Below are 26,033 nucleotides of genomic sequence, written 5' to 3'. Positions count from 1 at the left end.
GACCCCCAGTGTAATATAGGAGGGTCTCCAAGAAGAAATGACAGTAAAAGGGCTTAAAAAAAGGGAAAGAAAGGAAAAAAAAAAAAAAAAGGAGAGAGAGAGAGAGCCGAATCTTTTGGCCAGAAATCTCCAAATTTAAGAGTAACTATGTTCAATGGCTTCTGAAGTGGGGGCAGATTTTGGTGGCATCCGCTACACAGCTCTTACTAAGGAACATTGACATAGAGGGCAATAGATCTCACCTGAGAGTTGCACTTTCAGTAACATCTCCTCCTAGGTCTTGGTGTTTCTGTGCAGTTCCTGATATTCCTCTATTGATCCCAAGTCCTGTAACTCAATCTTTCAATTACTCAAAGCCTTGGATGCCCTTCAGTTGATTTCTTGCCTTTCCCTCCTGATCATTTTCCTTCCAAATTCCTGATCCTTCACGCATGTTATAACACTGTATTTCTTTAGACCCCTTCATCTGGGCAGAGACCACAACAGCTTAATGAGAAAAGTTCACCTTATCACTAAACAGTCTAAGAAAGAGATGCCAAGATAGAGAAGGATAAAGGGATCTTTTGTCTTACTGATACAGGTGTATAACTCCTAAGTGCTAATCACAGTAGCGCTCTTTCCAAGGCATCTAAGACAAGGTCTGTATGCTAAACTTTTCTCCCTTCAGCTTAGTCACTTCTACCACCATTTGCAGAATTTAAATAATCCCCTCTTCACTTATATCGCTAGCAAAAGAACAGAAACATGTTAACTAATAAAAACATATATAAACAAATCATAACTCTCCTGATTCTTTTCTTTCCAGTCTAGAAAGGACTTTCTGGCCTCAAATAGAGCCCATTGACTTTGGTTATCTAAGTGCTCAGCCTTTCTGAAAAGCGTCAGGCTTTTATACAGGGTCTTCATAAAGTCCTTGGGCACAACCTAAGTTACTAAAGTTTAAAAGTGCACAAGGACTTTATGAAGACCCTGTATATGCGCTTAAAATGCAAGCAACCAAATGCAAAAATACTGCACGGGGTGTTGCGTCCACAGTACACCCCATTGATTTGATTTCCCCTGGTCACTCTACAGCCCATTCCCTCCTGGGTACATGCAGGTTGCCCCTTTCAGGCCATTTGCAACCCCAGCTTCAGGTTAAGTTTCCTATTGCCTTTCAGCGTTTAGTGAAATATTAATACAGGCCACTAATTCCAGTATGTGCCACCAGCTTAAAAATGCTCATGGCTAGCAAGGACTATTGTTCAATTGGTACCCCCTGCTCCCTGCCAGCCTCACTCTCACAACTCATACATGCCAACAGAGGGCAGGACAAAGTATCTAAATCAGACACACATTCCTACCACCACTACAATTTGCTGCCAGTACCGAACTAACACCTGATGCAATGATGCTGCTGCATCAGGGCAAGTGTGGGACGATGAAATTCCCTTTGAAATACACCCGGGGAGAAACAAGATGGACCAAACTGTTTCGTTTCTGATGAAACCTCAGAGAGAATATGCATGCAGACTAGTTGAGCAGGCTTTGAGCCTGGTAAGGAAACTGCAATTTAGCGGAAAAAGCCATATTGCAACCCATGTTTTGTTACCCAACCCAAAGCTTTCACCTTCCTACGGCAAATGCGGCCGTGTTAATTTTACAGGAGGTCATATAGGATCTCTATCATGCAGTCAGTTCTACAAGCTAAGTCCAGCCCTCAGATGTACAAGGACAAGTGTGACTGACCAGGCAGGGCACACGTGCATGCCCACACACATTAAAGGTCCACGCTAGTACCTTTATATTCTGTTTGCCCATGTCATGCACACAGTTTGAAGCCCAAACAGTTGTTAAACTTTATCCCAAGTAGTCTTACCTCATCCTCTCCCTCCAACAGATAGAAGGGGGTTCTAACCAGCATCTGCCTTGGTCACAAACTCACTGCAACAACTACTCAAAAAAATTATTAAATAGGATAATCAGACATGGAATTTGAAGCTCGTTAAACAGCTCCTTGACAAATATTTGTGAGCATTTTCCATCTGTAATTAATTACGATGGGCTTTACCTGACAATGGTCTAGCATGGTCTCAAAACAGCCCCAAGCCTGCATATTGAACAGAGATTAGCTCAGCAAACAGGCTGCAAGATTGGTGCCAAAGTTTTGAAAAATGAATCACCATTCAAATACAACCATTTCCCCTACTACCCTATGTGTGTTATTTATAAAGCTTTCAGGCTTCTCAACTGAGCCATCCAAGTTGCTAAACAACTGTCCACCGAAAGATCACTCTCTGGCTCGTTGTTCAGAAAACCTGAAACCAACTGCTTACTCTGTAGGATGGACTGAGCTGACTCAGGAAACATGAAGTACTTCCCTTGGTCTAAGCTACCTCAGCACTCGGGTCAAATTTCATCTCTCATCACAATGAGCTCTCTCCACTGCTGCACCTCACTCAACAACCGCATCAATTCTGTTTTCCACCCAAGCCCTGCGAAGGGGAGAGACGCTCTTCATGAAACCTTCTCTCTCTCGCCCACCAAAACACCGGCCTCCCTTTTAACACTGCCACAGCCAATTACAGAAAATCCAAAAGAGGGATTTTCACCAAAGAAAAAACCTGGGCGTTATCTGTCCGAGAAGCTTTTCTTCTACAGGTCTGAAGAGCCCTTCTTGTCCATAAGCCAAGCACAAGACTCGCTGCTGATGGGGCCCATCTCGCATAACTTCTGTTGACGAAAACAAAAAGCCACACCGTTGTGCCACCGCTGGTTACCAAGCTCAGCAAAACAGCTATGGTACAGAGGACCATCATAGGAGGGCACTGAATACCTGTTCCACATTTTAAAAATATGATGCTGAATGATCAAAAGAAGAGCTGATAAAGGCATAAGGAGATTTAAGCAACTTGCAGGGTGTGTGTTGTGCTTAGCTACAGCAAGACACCACCAGAACCTCAAAGTGAAGTCCAGGAAAATACCTCGAGTGCTTACACTAAAGGAGGAGCAGATTGCGTGTTTTGAGGGGTGAAGTCCAAAAGACCCCTCACAACCTGCAAAACAGACCCTCCATTTACAGGCTATGCCTCCACAAACCAGACTGCGGCAACGAGGCCGACTGTCCTCAGCAAACATATACACCAAGCAGCGCTTGCAAGCAATGTCCGCAGGAAGGACACTAGCCTGCGTGGTTCTTAGCGTAAGCAAGCAAGAGGCACCAGCCGCTGTTAAAGACTCATCCTCTTTTCATTCCCCACCTCCTTCCCCCTCCTACTCCACTGAGCAAACAGCTAAGAGATCAAGGCACAGGGTGCAGTAAAAGTGGAAAGTATGAGCAAGCAACAGTAAATAATGGGTGCCTATCTACATCCCTACTAAGGAGAAAGCTATAAATTTCAAACAGGACAGCAGCTCAGAGAATGGGAGCCTGCAAAACAAGTAGCTGTAGTTCAAGAGAAAGGAGCATTTACTGACGTGCATTATACCATAATTGGCATTAGCCTATGCCACAGAATAAACCTTGTTCCTCTCCTACCCTCCTTCACAGTACAAGCTTGGCATCCACATTAGTTCTCCCACATCCTAGCAGGTACACAATTTAGGAAACATTTTTTTCCCCCTAGTCGTTCCAATGTAACATGTTCAATGAAGTACTTGGGCACGGGCTCCCATGATTTACACAGCTTCATCTAGCTCAATTACTTGTATGCACAATTACTGAAATATTCATGATAATATAGTAAAGGGCAGTCCCATACATCCCATCCTCCTCCCCACTGCCACTGTGTGCAGATGTATTACTGAGAAAGTGTCTTCAAAGCACACATACTCGATTCACATCACTCCCCTCCTTCAAAGGCAACATCTTCTGCTTCTTATTTTCTAGATTTGGGTGTGAGCCCAGCAACCACTGCTGCTGACCCTTTTTACACAACCTGACCAAAGTGGCCTGCTTTCTCTTTCCATACTACAGTAGCAACATGGAATCCTAAGCTAATAGTTAATGTACAGCACGAGGGCAATCTTTTCAGATATTCGGCACTACAAGCTGAAACCAATGACAAGATTTGCATTGATTTCAATAGGCTTTGGATCAGGCCCTGGCAAATAAATCTACAAACACCGAGAAAGTTCTTTTACGGCACCCAAGAAGACTACTTGTGTTTGCTCAAGTACATCAACACCCACATCTCTCTTATCCTCACCCAGACCACCTCACTGCCATAGCGATTCATGGCCAAGCAAAACTTCAAGCTGGTATAAGTAACGTGCACATTGAGTCCAACCTTATTAGGTTGGTGTTAGACACTTCAACAGCTCACTGTTCCTCAAGAAACTCTCTCAAGACGTATACACCCAGCCATACGGGGGGCGGGGGGGGGAAAGAGCAGCAGCACAAAACAGTGATTTTGTGACAGTATTTCTCAATGCAGCATGAAATCATTAGGTCAAGATGTGTCACCTATCACATGCACATTAAAAGTATGTCAAGTCTCAGTGTGCTAGCTATTGTTTTATCTGAATAAGGTATTAGCTAGCAGAGCTGGCTAATGTTTCTGAACTCCTTTTTAATGATATAGAATTACCACAGGAAGCCTTCAGTAGCCATTCCTAACTCAGCAACACGAAGAGAGCACACAGCCATTATTTTCATTTCAAATGTAAGAAACGCAAAAGCAAAGGCAACATGGTCATTTGAAAACATCTTCTGCAAGTTAAAATAAGTGCTCCAGAGCAGGTTGATAGATAGTCCTGGAAATGTATACCCACCATAAAACACAGTGTTTACCAACAAGGAAAAAGAAACAAGCCAAGACAACCCTGGGCAATTTTTGGAGTCCTCATTCACACACAATTCCTATAAAATACCAATGCAAGTTTTGTTTAGGTCAGGAGACTCAAGTTTGATCTACGCAATCTATCACTGCATTTCTCATTCCGGTTGGTGAACACTTATATGCGCACGTGCTCCCATTGGCTTGGGCAGGCTCCTCACGGCAGCAATCACTAAGGTAAGAAATAACTGTAAAATCAAGTCCTACTGGGCTCTCAGTAATTGTTCATTACTGATTGCAACCATCTAATCTCATGCATTTGGGGTATTTCTCAGGTAGAAGACATTCCCCTTTCATTTGCACTACAGTGCATTCATTACTCCAGTGGAGTGACTCTGGATTTGTGTTGGGGATAGCAGAGAAGAGAATTTGGCTCCAAGTCTGAAAAAACAGACAATGCTATTAAGTACTCCTGGCTAAATATTTAAATGGTTTTCAAGAGCAGCACAGATTTTTTTGTTAGATGATCAGCTTCATCTTCACATTTATTTTGACAGTTCACAATTGTTACAGTTGCGATTCCATTAAAATGTAAACCCAAATAAATCTGCCTTTCACAACACAAACTTTGCAAAATCCTACAAGGCAGAATTTATAAACACCAAAGCCCTTAAAATAAACCGGGCAAAGCTTTCCTAAAACAACCACATCCCCTTGCTTACATACCCCAGGATTATACTATTTTAACATTTTAGTTAATGAAGTAAACACTGGAAGATGGAAAGAGGACAGCATCCTGATCAGGCTGGGACAGCATGCACTGGCCTTCCTAAAAAAAAAAAAATTCAAAAAAATCAAGCCTGGCCACCACAGCATATCCCGAGCCAAGAGGGCAGACTGAATCCAGGCATGGCACTAAGCTGGTAACTCCTAGGCTCAAGTAGAGACGTATATTGGATACATCCAGCATGTCTTAAAAGCCCAGTGGGTGCAAACTGTGCATGCAATTACCCATCACATGGTTTGTTTTATTTCTTTAATTTTAATTTTTTTTTTTTTACACTGAGAACAGCTGGTGCCAGCCAACAAAAGACTCTCCAGTTTGATTGCAAGGCCCCCACATGCAACAGTAAATATTAAGAAGGGGGTTAGGAGGGCGACGTGGGGGAAGACTGCAAACAATAAGTAGAACCACTTGTAACAGTCTCTTTGATGTGTCCTGAGACAGCAGCAAAGACAGGGATGGTAGTTCGGATTCACAGCAGCGTTTCACATCAGAACAGGAGCCGTTTCATCACATATTTCAAAAGGCGAAGGGGAAAAAAAAAAAAAAAAAAAAAGGGGATGGGGGCAGAGAATGAAGGCACGCGTGGGGGAGGGAGGGTCTCCCCCCCATCAAGTTAAAGGAGCAGCAAGGACAGACAGCCAAAAAATAAATAAATAAAAACAAATAAAAAAATAAATCGGATCCCCGCCCCACAAAAGACAGCCTGTAGGCATCCGACATTGCCACGATGTTTCTGTCTCCTCCGCCTCCCCATCCTCCAGAACACCCAGCAGCGGATCCCAGCGCAAAAAGGTATAACCTTGACCACGAAGCACGAGTGGAAACCTTCAACCACGGCCACAACTGCCCCGTCCCACCCCCCGGCCGTGCCCGGCCAAGCGGCGCCCTGGGCTGCCTTGGAAAAACCACTGCCGGAAAAAAAAAAATAAAAAAATAAAAAAAAAATTAAAAATGCAGCCTACATAGCACAGAAAAGTTTGAATCGGAGCCTTTCTGCCCTCCCACGGGTGGGGGGCCGAGGAGCAGGGCTGCCACCACCATGCCCTGTTTTGCGGTGGGAAGAGAAACACACACACACTCGGCAAAAATAAAAAACCCCAACTCCCTTCCCTGCATGGCTTGTGGGTCCCACATTTTTTTTAGAGCAAAAAATTTTTTTAAAAGAAAGCCTCCTTCCCAACCTGCCACCCTCCCCCCCAGCTCCTTCCACACCCATCTGTCCGGACACCGCTCGCCCCCCGGGTTGCAACCGAGCCCCCTTCCCCTCTCCAGCCCCCCACCTCCCAAGCACGAAGCTGGGCTGGCTGGGAAATGTGCATGTGGAAAGCAACGCTGCAGGTGTTCAAGGAATAAAGAAAGAGACACAGCTCTTCACACAGAGGCGCGCACACAAAGCAAAAAAAAAAAAAAAAAAAGGCAAAAAAAAAAAAAGCACTTTGGAAAGAAAAAGGGACAATTGGGTGACAAGCCCTTCAGACGTGGTGTGCGCCCCCTCTTCCCTTCCTTCCTTCCTTCCTCCACCCCCCCTTTCCTCCTCAGCCTTTAACCCTTGCAGGGGAGACAGCCCCCTTTTGCAGAAGAAAGGAGGCCAGTCTCCCAGCCACCCCTTTCACAGGGAAGACGCCCCCTCCTCACTCCCCCACCACCACTCCCCAGAGCCGGCAGGGTGGGGGGGGATCATCCCCACCAAATAGACTTAACCAGGCACAATGATGGGGGGCAGCTGCATTGTTATCCAGCCGGAGAGGGAGGGGAGGGGAGGGGAGGGACGGGGGGCTCGGCACACACAAAGCCCGGGGGCTGCTCACCTCCAGCGCTTCAAAAGTGACGAAGCTGGACATGGCGAAGCCATCGATGATGTCCTCTTCGGCCGAGGAGGACTCTCGCCGCTTCCTCCGGGGGGGTCTGGGTCGGGACGCCGGCGGATTCCCATTGTCTTCCTTCTCGGAGCCCGACGAGGAGAGCAGCGAGGCGGCCCGGGCCCGGGCCCGGGGGCGGATGGAGGCGCCGCCGCCGCCGCCGCCGCCGCCTTGGGAGCGCCTCTCCCGGTCTCGCTGCGACCTGGATCTCCTCTTTTTGCGGAGCCCGGTGCATCGCGTCGGGCCATCCATGGCTCTCGCTCGCCCGCGTCCCCCCGCCGCAGCCACCAGCCCGGCTCCCCCGGCGGAATCCAGGGGGCGGGTGGGGGAAGGAGACGGGCAGCCCGGAGAGGGAGGGAGGGAGGGAGGGAGCGAGGGAGGGGAGGACAGGCAGGCAGAGGGAGGAGGACCAGGAGCAGGAGCAGGAGGAGGAGGAGGAGGAGGAGGAAGACAAGAATCCAAGTGCGGCTCCAGCACCGCCGGCGGCGAGCTCCAAACCGGGGAGAGGAGGAGGAGGAGGAGGAGGAGGGGGAGGAATGGCGATCGCAGGTCGCCTTTGTAGGGGGAAGAAAAGGGGAACGAGAGAAAAGAAAGGCTCGGCGAGCAGGCGATAAATCAGGATAGCGGAATGCTTTGATCCAGGGGCTGCGAGAGGGTTTCCGAGACGGGCAGGGAGGCAGGGAGGGGGAGACCCGGCGCGGGGGGAGTGTTTCCTTGCACACTCGCGCGCACGCACGCAGGCCCCTCGCCGCCCCGCTCCCCCGGACCCCCCCCCCGGGCAGGGGCGCGGGGCGACCCGCGCGCACTTCAGCCGCCTCTCGCTTCCCCGCGAGGAGCGGAGTCCCCAGGCCGTCCCCTCCGGCGGCTGCCCCAGCGGCGCCATCTGGAGCGGCGTCCCCCCCCCCCGCCCAATAAATGAATGGGATGGAATGAAATTAAATGAATGACACCCCCCCCCCCATCCATCCATCTAGTTTAATTCGGATTAAAGGACTCCCCTGCGGCTTGCAGGGGGGCGGGGCCGGTCCTCGCCGAGAGCGGTCACACGGGGGCACTGCCCGCCCTCGCCCCCGGGGCTCGCGGGTGGGGCGCCACAAAGCTCCCCCCCGGCCGCGCCAAAGAAGTCGCGGGCATGCGCGCCGCTGCGCCTGCGCACTCCGGCGCGGGGCTGGGGGGGGGTTTGCCGTCTGCTTCCCTGGTGGAGGGGGCAGCTGCTTTACCCCCCCCCCCGCCCCAGCATCCCTGAGTGAGGGGAAGGGGGCATGAGCTTCCAGCCTCCTCCTCGGTGCACTAGTCTGTACTCAGAGGCAATACAGACCCCACGTGGGCAGCCCAGGGATGCATCTTCCTGTGCCCTTCCTCGCCCCCCCCACTTTTTAAAGTTGTGTTCACTTGCTTTCCGTTTTCAAGTTGTTTTCACTTGCTTCCCTTCTTCTCTGCATGCATTTTCTCATGATCTGTGCGACAGGACAGGGCGGAGGCACGTAGCGGTGGCACGGCGGCCTCCAGGCGAGGGTGATCTCTGCCACAGCTCGGGGATGGGGCTTGAGGCTGCTGCTGAGCCCAAGCCTCGAGCCGCAGCTCCCTTGGTCGATGCCACAAGTCTTTCCACGGGGAGCTGAAGCTGGGGTGTCTCCCCTTTCCCTTCCTTCACCTCCGAGGGGGCTGGCACTTGGCTGAGGTTGCGGTGCCACCGCAGTCTGTTTAGGAGCCAGCTCTTGGGGTTGGCACCTGTTTTCTAGAGGTGCGGCTTCGTTGTGTCCATCTCGTCTGGCCACAGCGAGATCTCCGGCTGTAGCTAACCTGAGAGCAGAGCACTCGTTTTGGGAGTCAAGAGTCAGACATCTGCACGCACTCTCCAGTCTAGCAAAGTTGATGCTTGAGGATCACCGGCTTGACGCTGGTAATGCTGGCTTCAGTACAGATGCTGGCATTCATGTGGCAATCTTTCCATTTAAAGATACCAGTGCATGGACTGGAGGAGGGGGAGCAGGAGGATGGTGTAGGGCATGAGCAGGGAGGAAAGGCCCGAGGGAAGTGGTGGAGGCAAGTTTGAAAGAGAGCAAGGAAAAAAGGGAGGCTGAAGATCAATGGGCATGAGGAGAAAAGGTTCAGGCATGGGGGCTCTGGGTCTGAACAACATGGGAATGGCAAAAATGATAAGTGTGGGGCGGGGGGGGGACAGTCTAAAGCAACATGCCTAAGGTCAAGGAAGAGGATCTGGGTGTAAGGAATCGACTCAAGAGGATTTAGGAGCAGACGAGGCTGAGGGCTGTGGAAAAGCAGCGCTCGCTTTCTTTGCGTCTCAAGGGGAAACTCCATGTCCAGGGTGTTGCAGCTCCTGGAAAAAAAAACAGGTTTGGGAGACCTGGTGCTCAGAAACTTTGAGTGACTTTTTCTCCCCGCTCCCTCCAGAGCAAAGTGAGTGGCTGGAGAGAGATGCAAGCATGTAGGAATTCCTTTTGAATTAATAGATTCAAGAGGCAACAGTGCTGCTAATCATCTCTTGAATGAGATATTGAGGAGGACCTACAACAGATTGTGCTTTGTAATTGTGTGGATGGAGAAGGCCAAGTTCAGAGTAGAATTCAAGCTGAAACCTTCGACACCCACTTCCCAGGAACAGCTTCCCTCTAGGTTTCTCTTGATTTCGACTGGCAGGGTCACACTTCTTCACTGCCTCCTGTAATGTGTAGTTATTTACATTTATCCTGTCACTTTGAGCCCTTCTGATTTGGTAGCGTTTTAAAATCTCATTTTGCATAGGGATAAACAATGACACAAGCGGCAAGGCGGTGGGAAATTAAATCTACACTTCTTCATCCAAAAGTAACTTGCATCTCCCCTCTGCTTTTCACACGTCATCTCTGACCTTGACCTCGACTTGCATCTTGAGAAATAAGAAGAGAAGATGGGGGGGGCGGGGCAGGGACAGGAAATCATATAATGTAAAAAGGTGTATTTTAAGAAAGTATTTCTTAAACAAATCCTTTAAGAATTCCAATTTAACTCACACTGTGCCTTTTTAACCGATTTAATTTCAAATATCTGAGCCACGTCCAAGACTTGGCCCTGAATCTTCCTATCGCTTTTTGATAGGGAAACCACCACGTTTCCTTATCGCTTTCAAAAGTCTTCTCTCTCACTTGCAGCTGCACGCACAGCCCAAACAAACTGGAGGGAAAGCTGGCTACAGTGGGAAAGTGATACAAATGTGTATATAAATAAGCTAAAATATTACAAGGTCCCATTCTTCGCATTATTTCTGAAAATGCAGAGCAGAGACATTAAACTTTGCTGTATCCAAAGCCACTGTTACTGGCCCGTTTTTCTTGGAAAATAACAATGTAATTTTCAGGGCAATGTAATTGATTATAGTGCCCTGCACATCCATCACCATTAAAGTGACATAAGAGACCTGTACTCAGAAATGTTTCTGCAGGTTTTCATTGCACTGCTGAAAGTCTGCTGTGTCTGTTTCTGTTTCCCCACACGCATGGATTCACAAAGAAAACAGCACATGATTTGTTTCACACTGCAAAGGAGCAAATCCCTAAATGCACACGTCTAACTAGGAAAATAGGATTAAAACCCAGACATTTTATGTACCTCCCATTAGAAGAAGAAGAAAAAAAATCAAGAACAGTTTCCTCCTGGATAATATGCATAGGTGCTCCATTAAAAGCATGGAAGTCTTGGTATTAGTCTCCTGATTACACAGGCAAATTAGCCTTTGGCCGAGTCCTCATCCAAAGTTTATGGGAATCTTCCTATTGACCCCTACCAACTTTCATTCAACCCCTAGGTGCAGGTGGTTTATCTGGAGAGGCAATTACACATGATACACGACTGGATGAAAAGCACACTTCCATTAAGTCTCCAACAAGATCTCTCCAACCAAGACATTCAAGCTTTGCGGTCAAAAAGGATGCCATAAACATCCACGCATAGCTCCTTCCTAGCTTGCTTATTAGCTTTCCCTCTAGAAATGTATCCTAGCTGGCAGTTGGCATGAGAAAGTAGCTCTTTTATTTAGCACGTACCATTCAATTGCTGAGTCACTGTTATTGAGCTTACTGACTCTAGTATACTCAACCAAAGGCTCTCAGATATCAAGCACAACACCCACGGAAAGGGTACTTTTGTGAATCCGTAAGCATGTGTTCAACAGCCTACTGATTTGAGGTGAACACCAAAAGCAAATTGTTTTGTGGTCCTGCTGCGACAAAAATCCTTGCAGTGAAACGATCAAGGCTAAAACGGGACAAAGGCAACAATTCAGTACAGCTGTCCTATATAAGAACCACATGAAATCAGTAAATGTAATAAAATAATCAAGTCTTCTTATCAACTTTCTAAATTAGGCCCTGGCCTACCTAGCTAGGAAGAAGGCTTGTGCAGTAGCTAAAATGGGGAGGTAATTCACTGCTTGGGGAAGCTGCAAGAACCTTGCCTCTAGCAAAGGCAATTTGTAACAGGATTTTAAAATAATGTTTTAAACAGATTTCTTTTTAATTGTATCCACGTATGATACTTTTGCAGAGCCAGAAATGCCTTTTTGTATCAGCCTTTTATTATTCACACCTCAGATGTGCAGCGTAAATGTATCACTATTTGCACCTTGTAAATCTTAAGTTTTATTTAGTTTTTTAGGTGAAAGTTCAAGTTGAAGAGACAAAAGCAGGCCATAAATAAAAACCAAACTGAACTGTTTTGTTTTGGTTTTTTTGTTGCCTTGCCAATAAGGTAGATTTTAAACAGATTACCAGAAGACAACAAACAACATTCAAATACAGGGAAAAAAGCTTATAAAGACAATTGTGTGGTTCATGTAGGTAAAGAGAGAGGGCAAAACTTAAAACATATACTAAAATAAGAGCAAAGTTAAGCAGCTTAATTTTAAATTAAGTTGTGCTTAGTGCATCTCTCTCTGTAAGAGGAAACTGTAGCAATATAGCTACGAGATAGTGTTATGCTCTACTTCAAAGTGGATGAGCCTGTTAACTGGTCTCTTCCAACCTCTAAACCGTTATGAAATTGCCAAGTGCTCTTCCATTTTCTCTCTCTGCCTGCAGGAAGAGGTTTAAAACAACAACCACAAAACATAATGAAGAAGCAGTGGCTAAAGAGAAGGCCCAAGACAAAAATTAAACATTGTACATTTTAAATTAAAAAAAGAGGGAAAGCAAACTAGCAAGAACACATATTGTTGATGCCTAACAGGGAAAATTCAGTGACACTACTTAAAGTAGGGGGAGAGTTGATCCTGGCTAGAAAAGGAGGAGTCTAAAAACAGGCTTATAGTAATATATCTGCAAGAAAACAACTCACAAAATATAGCAGTTCTTTTAATAAATGAGGGAGTGGAATTGGCCTTTGGAACTTATTACAAGATCTCATTAAGGCCAGGAGTCATAGGCGGTGGGGCAGGGCAGGGCTAATTGGGCTCAGCTCCCCCCCGCCCCAAATGCAGGGAGCAGCAGGTATGGCCCGAGAGCAGCCTGGCCGCAGGCTGCTGCAGCAGGGAGAGGGGTGCACACACTCAGATATGCTTCGCAGCCAGGATCGCAGCCAACCCAGCAGGGAGGTAAGTTTCTGTATTTACCTGGACCTGGGGGGGAGGGGAAGAGAAGGGAGATCAAGACCCCTACAGTGCAGGAGGCAGTGGGGTAGGGGCAGGGGTAAATCATTCACCCCCCACCGCCCCACTCCCTGCTTCACTGTGAATAGGGCCCTGGCTGTGGGCTCCCCCGCACCGCGCTGTGCCTCTGGAGGAGTCCCTTGGCTCCGATTGCCCCATGGTTCGGCCCAGCTGGGGCCTCATTCACCATTCATGGGGCCCCAGGCAGCCCGGATCATGTGGCAATCAGAGCCCTGCACCTCATCCAGTGGCATGGCATGGGGGAGCCAAGGGGGAAGGGGGGAACGTGCCTCCACCACTTGGCTCCCCTGCAGTGCACACAGCAATGGGAACCACCTGCCCATGCCCCTGGAGGAATCGCCAGGCTCCGATTACTCTATGACTGGACCCGGCCTGAATGCAGACCCAGTACCACTCCCCCACCCCGGCCCCTGCAGAGTTTTTTGGTGAGGAGGATGGAGAACATGCACATGCACTCAGCCCCCCCCCCCAAAAAAAATTCCCTCTGCCTGTGCCAGGAGTTTATCTGGGATAGAGGCTGGATGGACATTTATAGGGATGATAACAATATCCAGGGATAGAGGGATAAGGATTTTTTAAATTATCTTTTAGAAGAGCTGTATTTTTTCATGCTTCAGGAGACAGACCAATCTCTAACCATGCCAAATGCAGGGTTTCTTTCAGGTTCCAAAGAAACAGCTGGTACTGGATTAAAGTAAGATGCAGAATATGGACTAGATACAATACTGGTCTGATCCTGTATGCCAATTCCTGGGTTCCTACCACAGTAATGATTTTAACAGCTAAACACTGGAAGGCCATAAAAGAAAGCAAACATTTCCGTAATTAGAATCTAAGAAAGACACTGTAGATATCACTATTGATATCCTGGCGATCAGGAAATATAGACAAATTTCTAGACACAGATATTGTAGCTAGGCCAGATGAGATGGGTTCTAGGACATTTCTAGCTAATGGAAATCCTTTTGGTTATTGTTGTTAAAAATTTCTAAAAAAGCACAAACAAACCCCACAACAAAAGAGGCATCAAGATGGGAGAAAAGGCATTATTGAAGAATCAGTTTTTTACAAAGTGGAAAAACAAAATGACAAACAACTAACCTGTAAATCCAATTTCTAGCTTGGGCTAAAAATAAATGAAAATAAAGTGAACAAATCTCAACTGAGAAAAATGCGTTAAAACAGCCCAGATAAGAATCTCAGAGCTGGTATAACTTAGCCGAGACCTGTAGGCTTGAGCGGTCCTACGCTGATTTCCACTGGTAAAAGCATGGCCTCCAGACAAAAAAGGGAGACAGGCACAAAAGCAATTCAGGAATGAAAACTGTTAAGCAACTTCAAGGACTTTCTTGAATAACTACAAAACTGGATTCCCGGATCTACACGCAAACTCTAGCATGTGCATGCAGTCCAACCAAACTTCTGCTTTTAATGCCTTTACGCTTCTCTTTTTCATGAGCCAGTCAGGTTCAAAATAGTCAAAGATCCTCCTAACCCAGGGGTGTCCAACCTTTTTGAATATACGGCTGGATCATGAACTTTTTATCACCCAGTGGGCCGGCGAGCCATATTCAAAGAGCTAAAGAGCTCACAGGAAGCAGTATCACATCACGCCCCCCGCCCCGATATAAAAGTACAGTGTTTACTTTTGTTTCCCATTGCAGCACCTCGGGCCTCGGACAACGGCTTGGCAGGCTGCATGGCAGCCCGCGGGCCTTAATTTTGACAAGCCTGTCCTAAGCCTAGCAGCCCACAGGGCTAGTGTCAGGTCCAGCCACTTTGACTCCCCAGCCCAACCAACCAGGGACTTATTTGCAGCTGGATTTTCCAGGGGCAATCTTTCTTCTGACTCTAGTAATGTTGTTGAACTCAAGTCCTTGTAGTTCTAGTGAGACAACTTACTGGCACTGGCACCAAGCAGCAAGAAGTTGTAGCCTTGGCAAAGACAAAGGATAAAAAAAGGCATCGCTGGAGTCCGTAATAAAACCATTTGATACTGAGTGACATGAAATTTCACTTCTAAGCTTCATCATGTGAGTACCTCACTTGCAAGTTCTGGTCCCCACCCTACAGAAAAGTTAGAGAAGAATTAGAGAAGGTACAGGGAAGGGCAAAAAAGGATGATTAGTGGTTTGGAGGAGAGACTAAAGAGGCTAGGTCTATTCAGTTTAGAAAAGAGATGCTTGAGTCGGGAAAAATGATAAAAGGGTTTACAAAACACTAAAAGGTGAAGAGGAAATAAGTAGAGATTTTTCACAATAACAAGAACTAGAGGTCAACAAATGAAACTAGTAGATAGTAAGCTTAAAACTGAAAAAAGTAAGTTCTTTACCACACAGTATGGTGTGAAAGTCATTGCCACTGGGTGAAAGCTGACAATTTATCTACATTCAAAACGGGATTGGAAAAATTCTTGAAGGAAAGGGGCATCAGTAGCTATGGAGCATGTGAGTTAAGGATACAGCCTTTGAATCAGAGCTGATTAGACCTTAAATGCTGGAGACTGCAAGTGAGAGGGCAACACTGGAAAAACCCCTGGTCATGCCCAGTTCACTCTCCCGTTCACAGCACCCACTCTCTGCCACTGTGTGACATAGGATACTAGGCAAAACGACCCAGTAAATGGCAATTCTTCTGTTCCAGCACTATTCAAATGGGGTTGGATAGAAATAATGCTCTGTGCACTGAAAATGGTAGGGAAAGCATCATGAACAGGGATCTGGGTTTTCTGTTTGCTGCAGAAAAATATGGATTTTTCCCTAAAGAAGGAAAATGTGCATTTTCCCCTTTGAAACGGGAAACCGCTGGTTTCCTCTTGCAGGCTGACAGAGTTCCAGCCTGTAACAAGCTGCTTGAGGCTGGGGAGAGCCAGGGGGTTGGGGGGCGAGGACCACAGGAGGCAGGGCCAGGCTCTCCTCCCCATCCTCTTCTGGGCTGGGACTTGGGTAGCACTTTCCAAGTTCCTGTCACTTTTGCAAGTGGGGCTTGGAGCTTGGGGTTTGCGGTGGCAGCTGCTTGGGTGCCCAAGAGCAGAAAGGGCATGGGGCGCGGTCAGCTGTGCTCCCCGGGAGAGCTGCTGCCACCAGCACCGTGCATGTGCAAACACACGTGGCACTGGCTGCCAATACAGCTCCAGCAGCTGCATGCAGGTACGTATATGGGCTTGGGGTGGGGAGGGGGAGGGAAGGCAGGTTGGAGGACTAGGGTTTGGGGAACTGTCCCTGTGCCATCAGGGCCAGGGGCCAAGCTCTGGCAAGCCCAAATGAGCCCTCCACCCTGAGCTCCCCCCCACCCCCAATGGCACAGGCATGGTCCAGGCAGGCCAGAGCTTGGTGCATGGCCCCAGAGGTGCAGGGTTGGTCTGGGCCAGAGGCCAAGCTCTGATGAGTCCAGACCAGACTTGCTTCATCAGGGCGAGGGGCAAGCTCTGGAAAGCTACACACACACCATCCCACACACCCAACCCCTGCCCCACACCCCAGCTTTTCCCAACACACCCTCTCTCTCCCCCTGTCTGGTGCAAGGGGTGGGGGGCTGCTGCCGGGAGGGAGTGGGGGCAGGTAGGGGCTATTTTCTGTGCAAGCAAACTACAAAACACTCTTGAGACTTGATCCATTAGCAGTGACTGAGGCTCCAGGGAAGTGGTTCTCAACCTTTTTGAGCTTGAGACACCCCTCACTGGACCTGAGGCACCCCTTCATAACTTGTGACCCAAGTGGCACCCAATTTCAATAACTCATTCATATATTACAGTGCTTACCTCCTTACGCAGGGGCTGGGCATTAGGGGTGCATGATCATCCCGGCAGGAACAAGCCTGAGCTGGACTTAACTGCCTCGTGGCATCCTTCGAAGGACCTGATGGCTCCTCGGGGTGCCCCAAAACCCTGGTTGCGAATCACTGCTCCAGAGTGAAATTGTGGCCCTTAAGGGTTTTAGCTTTAGAAATAGAAATATAGAAAATCAGGGTGGGAAGGGACCTCAGGAGGTTATATTTAGTGCAGCCCCCTGCTTCAAGCAAGACCATCCCCAGCTAGATCATCCCAGCTAAGGCTTTGTCTACCAGGGTCTTAAAAACCTCGAAGCATGGAGCTTCCACCACCTCTCTGGGTAACCTGGTCCAGTGTTTTACTACTCTCCTAGTGAGAAAAATTACAGTTACATCAATGTAATTGAGATGCCCTTATTAGACTCCAAGTGTAAACTTTTACAGGATGAGGATTCAACTCCTAGGTTTTTGTTTTCAGTTTTAGGTGGGATTCCAAAATGAGCATATAACATTTTGTGACATATCCCATCCTTTGGTCTTTCTCCAGCGAACTAACAAAAGGCAGAGAGACAGTGAAACAGGTAGCATGAGCCTGGCCTAGACTCAGTCGCCTTCTATTACCAGAACAACTCAAGTCTTTGTATCCCAGTGATGGTGGGTTCAGGTTTCACTGCCATGTGCTGCACCACGTCTGCCCGCAGTGTCAGAGTAATCTATTATTTTTTACTTTCTCTCTTTCCCACCTTGCTTTCACCCCAAAGCACATCAAGGAGACATCACCACCTGCTTTCACAGCATTTCAGAATGATGCTTGGCACAGATTATGCATTAGTCAAACACCATTTACTGCTCTGTGCAGGGATAACTGGGTGAAATCGAAGAGTCTGTGATATTCAGGAGATCAGACTAGATGATCTAATGGTCCCCTTCTGGCTTTAAGGTCTATGAACAACTTAGAAACTCGATCCTTCAGAGTTTTAATTTCAGAACATTCTTTGTAAATACTGAAGGGGGGGCGGAGGGAGGAATTCCTGGGAAATTGCCTCCTCCTCTGCAATACTTTGCGCCTAAGAAACACAAACTTCTTTCAGAAAACAAAGCATGAGTTCCAGACCTACACTGCAAAAATTTTATCTCCCTTTACGTCTTCACTCTGCCAGCATGGCAATGATTAAAACATTTTTATTGCTATTACACAGGGTTCTAAGATGTTTCAATTAAATGCATTAGGAAAATTGATTTTTAAAAGACATGGCAGCTCAGGTTTATGTTTTTGTCATTTATACCTTGCCATTACTTTTTGGGGAAGCACTGGCAGAGAGCAACTCCCTTTATTTGTCCGAGGTAGATTGCAGAACGCTCTTTCTGATCTAGCTTCTGTTCGTGTAAATCCCTTGAATTCAATTGGATTCTTCTTTATTTGCACCAGTGGAACTAAGAGAAGAACTGGATTCATTGCCAACAGCATCAACCTGGGTGCCTAAAGTTCCTAAACCCATTTTGAGCACGTGAATAGAAGCAGCTGAATTTTCAGGGGTGAGCAGCATCTTTCTGAGTGCCTTCTGGGACCACATCTTGCACACGCTATCATCTTCTGGTGCTTGAAACTACTGTTAGCAACTGTGAGAGTTGGTGTGCCACACACTGCATATTATTCCAGATTGCTTAATAACGTACATACAAGCATCTACAACGCCTTGCCTGATTCCGCTTGAAAACGATATATTTGATCAATCAACTACTTCAGAGGTTGAGGGTAAACGCGGTTCTGGAAAGGGACATAACACCCGAGGCATCTATGTCAGGTCCATCTAAACAGAATCCTTTGGAGGCCTTTTTTAGGCTTTTTGATTTGATTTTATTAAAAGATTGCAAATCAAAGGGGGAGGGGGGGAGACAAGGAAGCGGGGGAAAAAAGTTCATATAAGGCTAGGCCACTCCAAACAATATTACTACATTACTGAACATGGTGTTTCTAGTATACATATTGATTGGTGAACAATAAACTGGATCCATGCTGTTTCAAGCTATTCTATATGAAACGTTTTGCAAACTGAATGCACCTGCCTCCATTTCCCAGAAGTAACTGCTTTTGTGCAAGGTGCTTCCATCCCAGGATTGGGGGTTTTCTTATTTGTTGGGTAATAGTAGTGGGAATTGGGGAAGGTTGCTGTTAAGAGTGATCTTGTGCAAACTCCAACCTGCCTTTCTGCAACTAAAACAAACAAAAAAAAAACAAACCCAAAAAACTAGAGGTCTCTGAAATCTATAACAGCCCAAGTTGTTTTTTAGAGATCATCTTTTTTCATCCAGATGCTTCCTTCTGAAATATAGTGCACAGAAAAAAAAAAACAAACCCAAAAAACAAGAGGCAAGGGAAAAAAAAGCCCCTGAAAGCAGAGGGAGGAGGGAATTCTTTGCCAGCAAATGCCTCTTGGATATGGTGGGGGGAGCACATGTAGCCAGATGGGAGCCGACACAAGGAATCTGCACACAACATGCTACCCTTTAAAAGGCAAGGAATTCTGCATGAAAGTCCACGAGGAAAAAATGATCCTCCTGGAACTGGTTGCACGACACGGGCACAGCAAGTCTCGTGGTCCAGCAGAGGAGTACTGCTACCTCGAGGTATGTAGAAGAAACATTTAAAGCTGTGTCTATGTCCGAATCGCCAAAACTTTCCGAATCTCTCCGAATCAAATCAGGGACCGAAGCTTCGCACAGCCCCACAAGCCAGCTCTCCTCATCTGTGCCTTGACTTTGATACTCTCCAGGACAGTGCAGATGGACAGCCACAAACCCTTCTTCTTCTGTTTCCTTGTGGGAGTATTTCGGTTATTTTCCACCTTCAATAGGCCTGTCTGCACTGAGACCCAAATCTAGATTTGGGCCATCCTCATGAGTAAATAAGTTGGAAGCCAAAGAAATAAAATGGGAGGTACTTTCTCTCGCTCCCACATGCCCCCAACATAGCTGTAGAGTCTTGTGATTGCTGTTTCAGCACTGTAACTTCATCAGTGTCCTAAACACAATCCATCCAGGGCTGCCTTTTGTACCTACATCACTTGTCTGCCAGAACCCATTTTAGTACCACCAAATCTTGCTTTTCCCTCCTTCCCAGCTTCAAACACTAGAACAGCCTGGATAGCAAAAGACTGTCTGCAGGGATTTTTTTTTTTTCATTTAGATTTCACTGCCTTTAAGACAATTGCCTCTGTATGCAATTTGGCTTTGTCCATGAGCAATGAATTACAGCTGGAACTTGCAGAAGGTCCAAAGGGAAGCAGTCGCCCAGTTTTCACTGACTTTCCACACAGTATCTAGCTCCCTTAGGTGCTTCTGAAAAAAATCCCAGTTACTGTGCAGACATATGTGAACAGCTGAGGTATGCACTGGATTTTATCTCCATGCATCTTATCTGCTTGTTTATAAGCCCTGAGTTGTAATGTCCCACCCAGTTGCAATTTATACGCCCTGAGTTGTAATGTCCCACCCTCCCACACTGTTTGGGAGGGGATTCTGCTTGCATCTTCCACAAGTGTGAAAACACAGCAGACTTCTTGAACAAAAAACCTGCCCTGTGATAGCCTAGACCCAACTAATATAAATCAGAACGTGTCGCTGATATTATCAGATAGGCAAATATAAACAGGTGAGGCTATGGCACTAACTTTGTATATACACACAGAATCAACAGCACCAGCATTGAATATGCTTCTCAGCTTTGTTCAAAAGGGGTTGCAAAACAGGTCATCACTGTAGTACGCAAATTGAGAGGTGCTGTGAATTCGCGTGCGAACATGTTGCTTTAGAAGACCAAGAAAAAGCAAAGCCCTTTCAATAACACTTATCCCAGCTACCAACAATAAAAAAAAAAATGCAGCTGGGCTTGATTTTAAATAATAATTCCAGCCAGCTTCTTGTCTATAATTTGCTCAGCCTGCAGAAAAAAACAGAACAAACCAGAAGGTATCTAGACAAATGACACTGCAGTGATTCTATCCAGGATTGGTCAATATTCTTCCAGTTTTACTAAGCCTGTATAATTTCACAATTTTTTTTTTTTTTTATTTATCCAGAGCATGATGAAGAGCTCGTTGTTACAGTCCTAAAGCAGGCAGAACTCTCATTGCAACACTGGGCATATTGGATGCAATCTAGCCCCCCTCTTCCCCGCCCGCCCCCAGCGAAATTGCTGAAAGTCCTAAAATTTGTTTTGAGCTCTAGTAGTGATTTCTCCAAAGTCTCGCCAGGTGCAAAGAACCTCATGCGGAAAGCCCTCAGCACCTCATGAGAACAAGCCTGTGGCCTTGTTACATTGAACCTTTGCCAAAAACCCAGTTCTCCTGCCACTGCAATCATTGGCACTCCCCTGGAAATCAATGAATGTCTATTTTTCAGCCTCAGTGGGCATAGGGCTGGGTCCCCAAGGATGAAACACCCCAGCCTCCACCTATTAGTGAATGCACCACTCTTTTTAGCAGCAACCAATTTGTTGCTTGATTCTGAATGCTAGTGCTAATGGAATAGCATAAGCATTAGCTTAGCAGCTGATCATGCAGTTGGCTCTACTGCCATGTAGCTGCATCTGTGTGAAGCCCCACTGTAATCAGTTGGGCTTCACATGGGCTCAGGGTACCACGCTATCAAAGCTGATCGCTTACAGAATTCCTGATCTGGCAAAGCTCAAAATCACTTTATATAAAATCAATACCTTGGCAATTATTTTGCATGCCTTGCTCGTAAGTTCTTAATGTGGCAAACTTGTCTGAGTTAAATATTCACCTACTATTCATTTCACGGAATGAAATTATTCCCAGTACACATTAACTGAGACAATTACTGAAACATCAAGATCAGATTAGTTACTGTATCTTGAAAAGAAAAGAAATCATTGCTGCAGCAAATTGCAGAAGTGTTAAAGGCTCAAAAGGTTGCTCAACTAGTAGACAATTTTAAGCAAAGCTAATAAAACATGGTCACTTCATTATTCATTCATGAGAAAAAACGGTGTTCAGACAGCATGTTTCACCTACAATTCTGTTTAGAAGCCAGTCTATAATATCCTGCCTTTTGTTGATGGCTCCTGTGATCTCCATTATACATCTGTTTTATGTAGCAAACCTTTTAGTGCACTGAGGAAGTGATCCAAAGTACACTGAAATCAGGGGAGAAAATTTCAATGACTTCAATAGGCTTTGAAGCACGAATCAAGACTGGAGCCTTGGCACAAACTTTCCCAATCTTGCTGAAAACACCTTGTAGGGAAGAATTTGCATGTTGTTCCACCGAGCCTGTGCTACAAGTCTAGTTCTGCTCCCAGTGAAATCAATGACAAAATTCTCCTTGCCTTTTTATTTGGAAGACTGTAGGACCAGAACTAAGCCCCAGCGAAGATTTGGCATCTTCTCCCACCTCGGGTGCTGACTTGTATCTTGGATATCCCTGGGCAAGTCATTTGATTCCTGTGTGCCTCATTTACACGGCATGCACAAGAGGGGCTAACATTTACACGGGCCGTTGCAAAGTGCTGTGACAGCAACACTGCTGTGCCAAAGCTGCTAGGGACTTAAGTGGGTGAATCCCTCCAGTGGTCTCAGATTTTCAGAGCTGCTCCGTTCACATTAAAATTGAGCAGGCGTCCAAATCAAGCAGGCAACTTTGAAAACCTCAGCAGCGGTAATAACACCTCTAGGTCTTTCCCCCTGCTATTAAGCTTCCTCCTTTGTATCCACTTAGTCATTACTGTTACCTTTCCACCACGCACCTCTGTGCCTCTTTCTATTCAGAGGCCTTCTAGCAATTTTACCCGATTTGTCAGGTGCCACGCTAGCAAGTAAACAAATAAATAAAGGTCAGGGTTGCTCCTTGAAGGAAGAAAAGAGTTTTTGCTAGGAAGTTTCTGCTTTATAATCTTACCGACTCTACACTGCATCTTCCTCTCATGCTCTCACTTTCCCTGTCAGGCTGTTCTTGCCATTTAAAATTTAACTTCATGAACATTTCACCTTTTCTTCAGCTCTCATTGACAATGACTATAGTTAGAGTCCTTTTGTTTTCTGATACCATTTTAAAGCTCATGAGCATTATTATTTTTTGTTTTGATCCCTTTTAATTCTCTCTGCTTTCCCCCCGCTTTATATAGTCTTTTACGTGTATTCAGACTGCTTAAAGAAAAAAACAGACCCTCTTAATTACAAAAAAAATATGTAAATAGTTCGAGGGTGATTATTTGTGGTTTATGCACATGCCCCAAAGGCCATTTATGAAACATTTCACACGTGAAGCAATGGCCTGTACCATCTTTGGTCGGGGACGGTCTTAGTGTTCTCCGTACTTGGTGCTACATGAACACGGGTCCCTGAGACTAATGTAATCCCAAATTAATAATGAAGACTAGTGACAAGGGATTTCAGAAGGGACAAGGCTGGCAGGAGCAGGCTTTTTGAAGTCATAAATATGAATTCTGATTCACGCGTTATTCTTCGCATCTGAATACTTTAGTTGAAAATACAGAAGGATGGACTGCCTTGTGGAAAGCCTAGCTGCCGAAGCCACCGTGGGACTCTCAGCCCAACTGAGAGAAGGAAGACAGAGCTGCATGCTCCTTGTATAATAGTAATGCAGGCATGCTTCTGGAGGGGAAGACTCTTCATGACATGGAGGAAGAGAGGCACTTCCAACAGAGATTACTGGCCCCCTCCATGGCAAAGCCCACTGGCCAAGGGGGGGCCGGCAGGTCCTTGCATTAGTACATAGGACAGGCCACATTCTGACCCTTTGTTTTTATCTCTTTTGGACTGTCAGGAAAAATAAAGAAATACACATGCAACGTTTCTGAGAGCCCTGACAACAATCAGTCCTACAAAGTGATGGCCACCCTGCAGCCTCAACACTAAATGCACATAAATTAGCTTTCCCAGCTAGTCAGCCTTACACATAATTCCCTTCACGTCATTCACCTCAGCTAGTAGACAGTAGCTTCACCTAAGCATGCCACCCCAAATCATCTCCAGGAGCATACACGCATTTATCCTCCCTGCCCTAAACGATCTAAAAAATGCCTTTTTTCGTATGCTTTGGCAAAACACTAGATTTGGGTTCAACACGAAACCAGAAACACAGAATCCCTCTCCGCACTGCCATAAAACATTGTCCTACTTCGAGATTTCCAAGGCTGCCATTTAGAAATAACAATACAGGTTGCAAAAAGCTGCACTTTTCTTGGAATGTCTCCTAAACAGCAGTCGAGAAATGCTAGGCACACTTCAAGTATTAAATACCTTTATCGAACGTCTTAACTTATTAGGGCTTTATTATTTCAGCCAACTGTAAAATCAGAACATGACTCTGTTGCCTGACTGAGTGTTATCTTGTCAAGATCCCAATTTGTTGACTGTGCTTTTTCCCCCCCCATTTGCTCTCAGTTTATCCTCAATTCTCTTTTCATTTCCTTCCATATTGATTTTGCCATTTTCCCTTCTACTTTTCACATTCCACACACTTGCATTTTGGTGATGTCTCTTCTCCCATTCCCATATTTGTATTTAATATGTGCATTTGTCTCCATACTTAAACATGTGCCCAAGCCACTGTATTAGTTCAGCAGAACTCAAACCAAGTCCTTTGTTCTTTTGTTTTTATAGTCAGGCTCCCATAATGGTATTCTTTCTGGCAACTGAGTGCCGGGACCACCTTCAGATAAATAAAATCAAAACAGGAAAATATAATGCAGGGTTTCCCGTGATATTACCACGTGCGTCAAGATTGGGTTGACATCTTTCAGGTAGCAGAGTAATGTTAGGCTTTTGGAAGAAAGCTTCATTTTCCTCTTTTATGGTAATGTATTAATGTAAAGGAGGTACAAATAACCTCCGTACAGCACCGCTATGGCTGGATTCAGAAGCCGCGCTGCACATCCAGTAAGCACAGCTCAAGAGGGCAGCTCAGGGGGAGTGGGGAACCTGTTTGATTTTTGGTTTCTGTGGAGGCTGGTGATATTGCTGTGGGCCTGAGAGCGAATGCTTTTCACACTGGCCCTCTCCCATGACTGACTATGGGTTGCTCCGAATAAATCCTGAGGCACCGGAGAAGTCTCATAGCAACTTGGACTTCAGGGACTCACCTTCCTCTCCTCTTTTATGCCTATTTCCACCCCAGCCCCCGTTCTATACTGGGGCTCACGACGAGACCAAACAATGTAATGCTTCCCCCAGATGGCTAAAGGGCGCCTACAGCTTTTTCGCAACCCAGCAGTGGTACACAGGGATCACAGCAGGAAAGAAACACCAGCTCCTACTCCTCAGTGTTACTGTTAGCCACTCTTTTTATGCTTGGCACAATAGATTTTGTCATCATTGTTGACAGTCCCTCAATATGAGGATGACAATCTTCCAGAAAATAGGAAAGTCATAGGTGACTGAGGAGGCCAATCTGAGATGTTCACGTTCAACCGCAGACACGGCAGTTCTGGGAGGAAGGAATGGATCCTGGTGAGGTCAGGTTACAGCTCTTTCCTTTCTCTCTCTCATTGCTCTGCCTCCACAGTGAGGGGAGTTTGATCAAAGTGATCGATGCCTTGTTATACATCACAATGGGGAACATTTCAATGCCTGGGTCTTCCAGGGTTGGATGTTAATATTGCATTTCCTCAGGCTGGCCTTCAAGACATCCTTAAATCTCTTCTTTTCCCCACCTCTAGACTGGCAGCCATTAGGGAGTTGGAAGTATAGGATTTATTTTGGGATTCGGGCATCTTTAGGACATGTCCTGTCTGATATAGCTGGTGCCATAAATGCATGACTTTAATACTAGTGGTGTTTGCTTGAGCCAAAATGCTGGCAGTCATTCTTCTGTCCTTCCAATTGATATGGAGGGTGTTTCTGATATGTCGTCCAAGTTTCACACCCAAACAACAGAGCAGAGATGACAATAGCTTAGTAGACAAGGAGTTTGGTTGGGTCCCAATATCGTGATCATCAAAGACATGGTTTTGATATAATAGATGTAAGCTAGATCATATATTATATGCAACAAAAATAACGTAGCAATACTACAAACAGCTCTTGCTGACATTAGCAATGTGGACCGATCCTGTAAATAGTTACATCCTTAACCTTGCTACCACGAGTTCTCCCAGTGCAGTTAATAGGATTACTCTTAGCCAAACAGGAAATCATGTTAATGAGTATTGTCAGAAG

At 46.2% G+C, this 26,033-nt stretch overlaps 1 protein-coding gene across 13 annotated transcripts in view; it reads right to left on the bottom strand.

The window, feature by feature from the left end:
• AUTS2 (activator of transcription and developmental regulator AUTS2) overlaps nt 1-7,757 on the bottom strand; it is a 980,474-nt gene extending 972,717 nt beyond the window's left edge. For 4 of the 13 annotated variants that reach the window (XM_090024896.1, XM_090024894.1, XM_090024900.1 and 1 more), the window contains exon 1: nt 7,353-7,751. In XM_090024896.1, the coding sequence (XP_089881022.1) occupies nt 7,353-7,655 (303 nt within the window). In that variant the 5' untranslated portion in view covers nt 7,656-7,751. Of the gene's footprint in view, nt 1-7,352 lie in introns of all 13 variants that reach the window. The other 9 variants (XM_090024888.1, XM_090024899.1, XM_090024892.1 and 6 more) reach the window with 6 other exon arrangements.
• Nucleotides 7,758-26,033: the final 18,276 nt, after the last annotated feature.

The sequence above is a fragment of the Crocodylus siamensis genome, chromosome 13 (assembly GCF_052110815.1).
Source record: "Crocodylus siamensis isolate JL-2025a chromosome 13, ASM5211081v1, whole genome shotgun sequence".
In the NCBI taxonomy this organism is placed as follows: domain Eukaryota; kingdom Metazoa; phylum Chordata; order Crocodylia; family Crocodylidae; genus Crocodylus; species Crocodylus siamensis.
The sequence above is the reverse complement of the archived record's forward strand: the minus strand, read 5'-3'. Positions and strand labels throughout refer to the sequence as shown.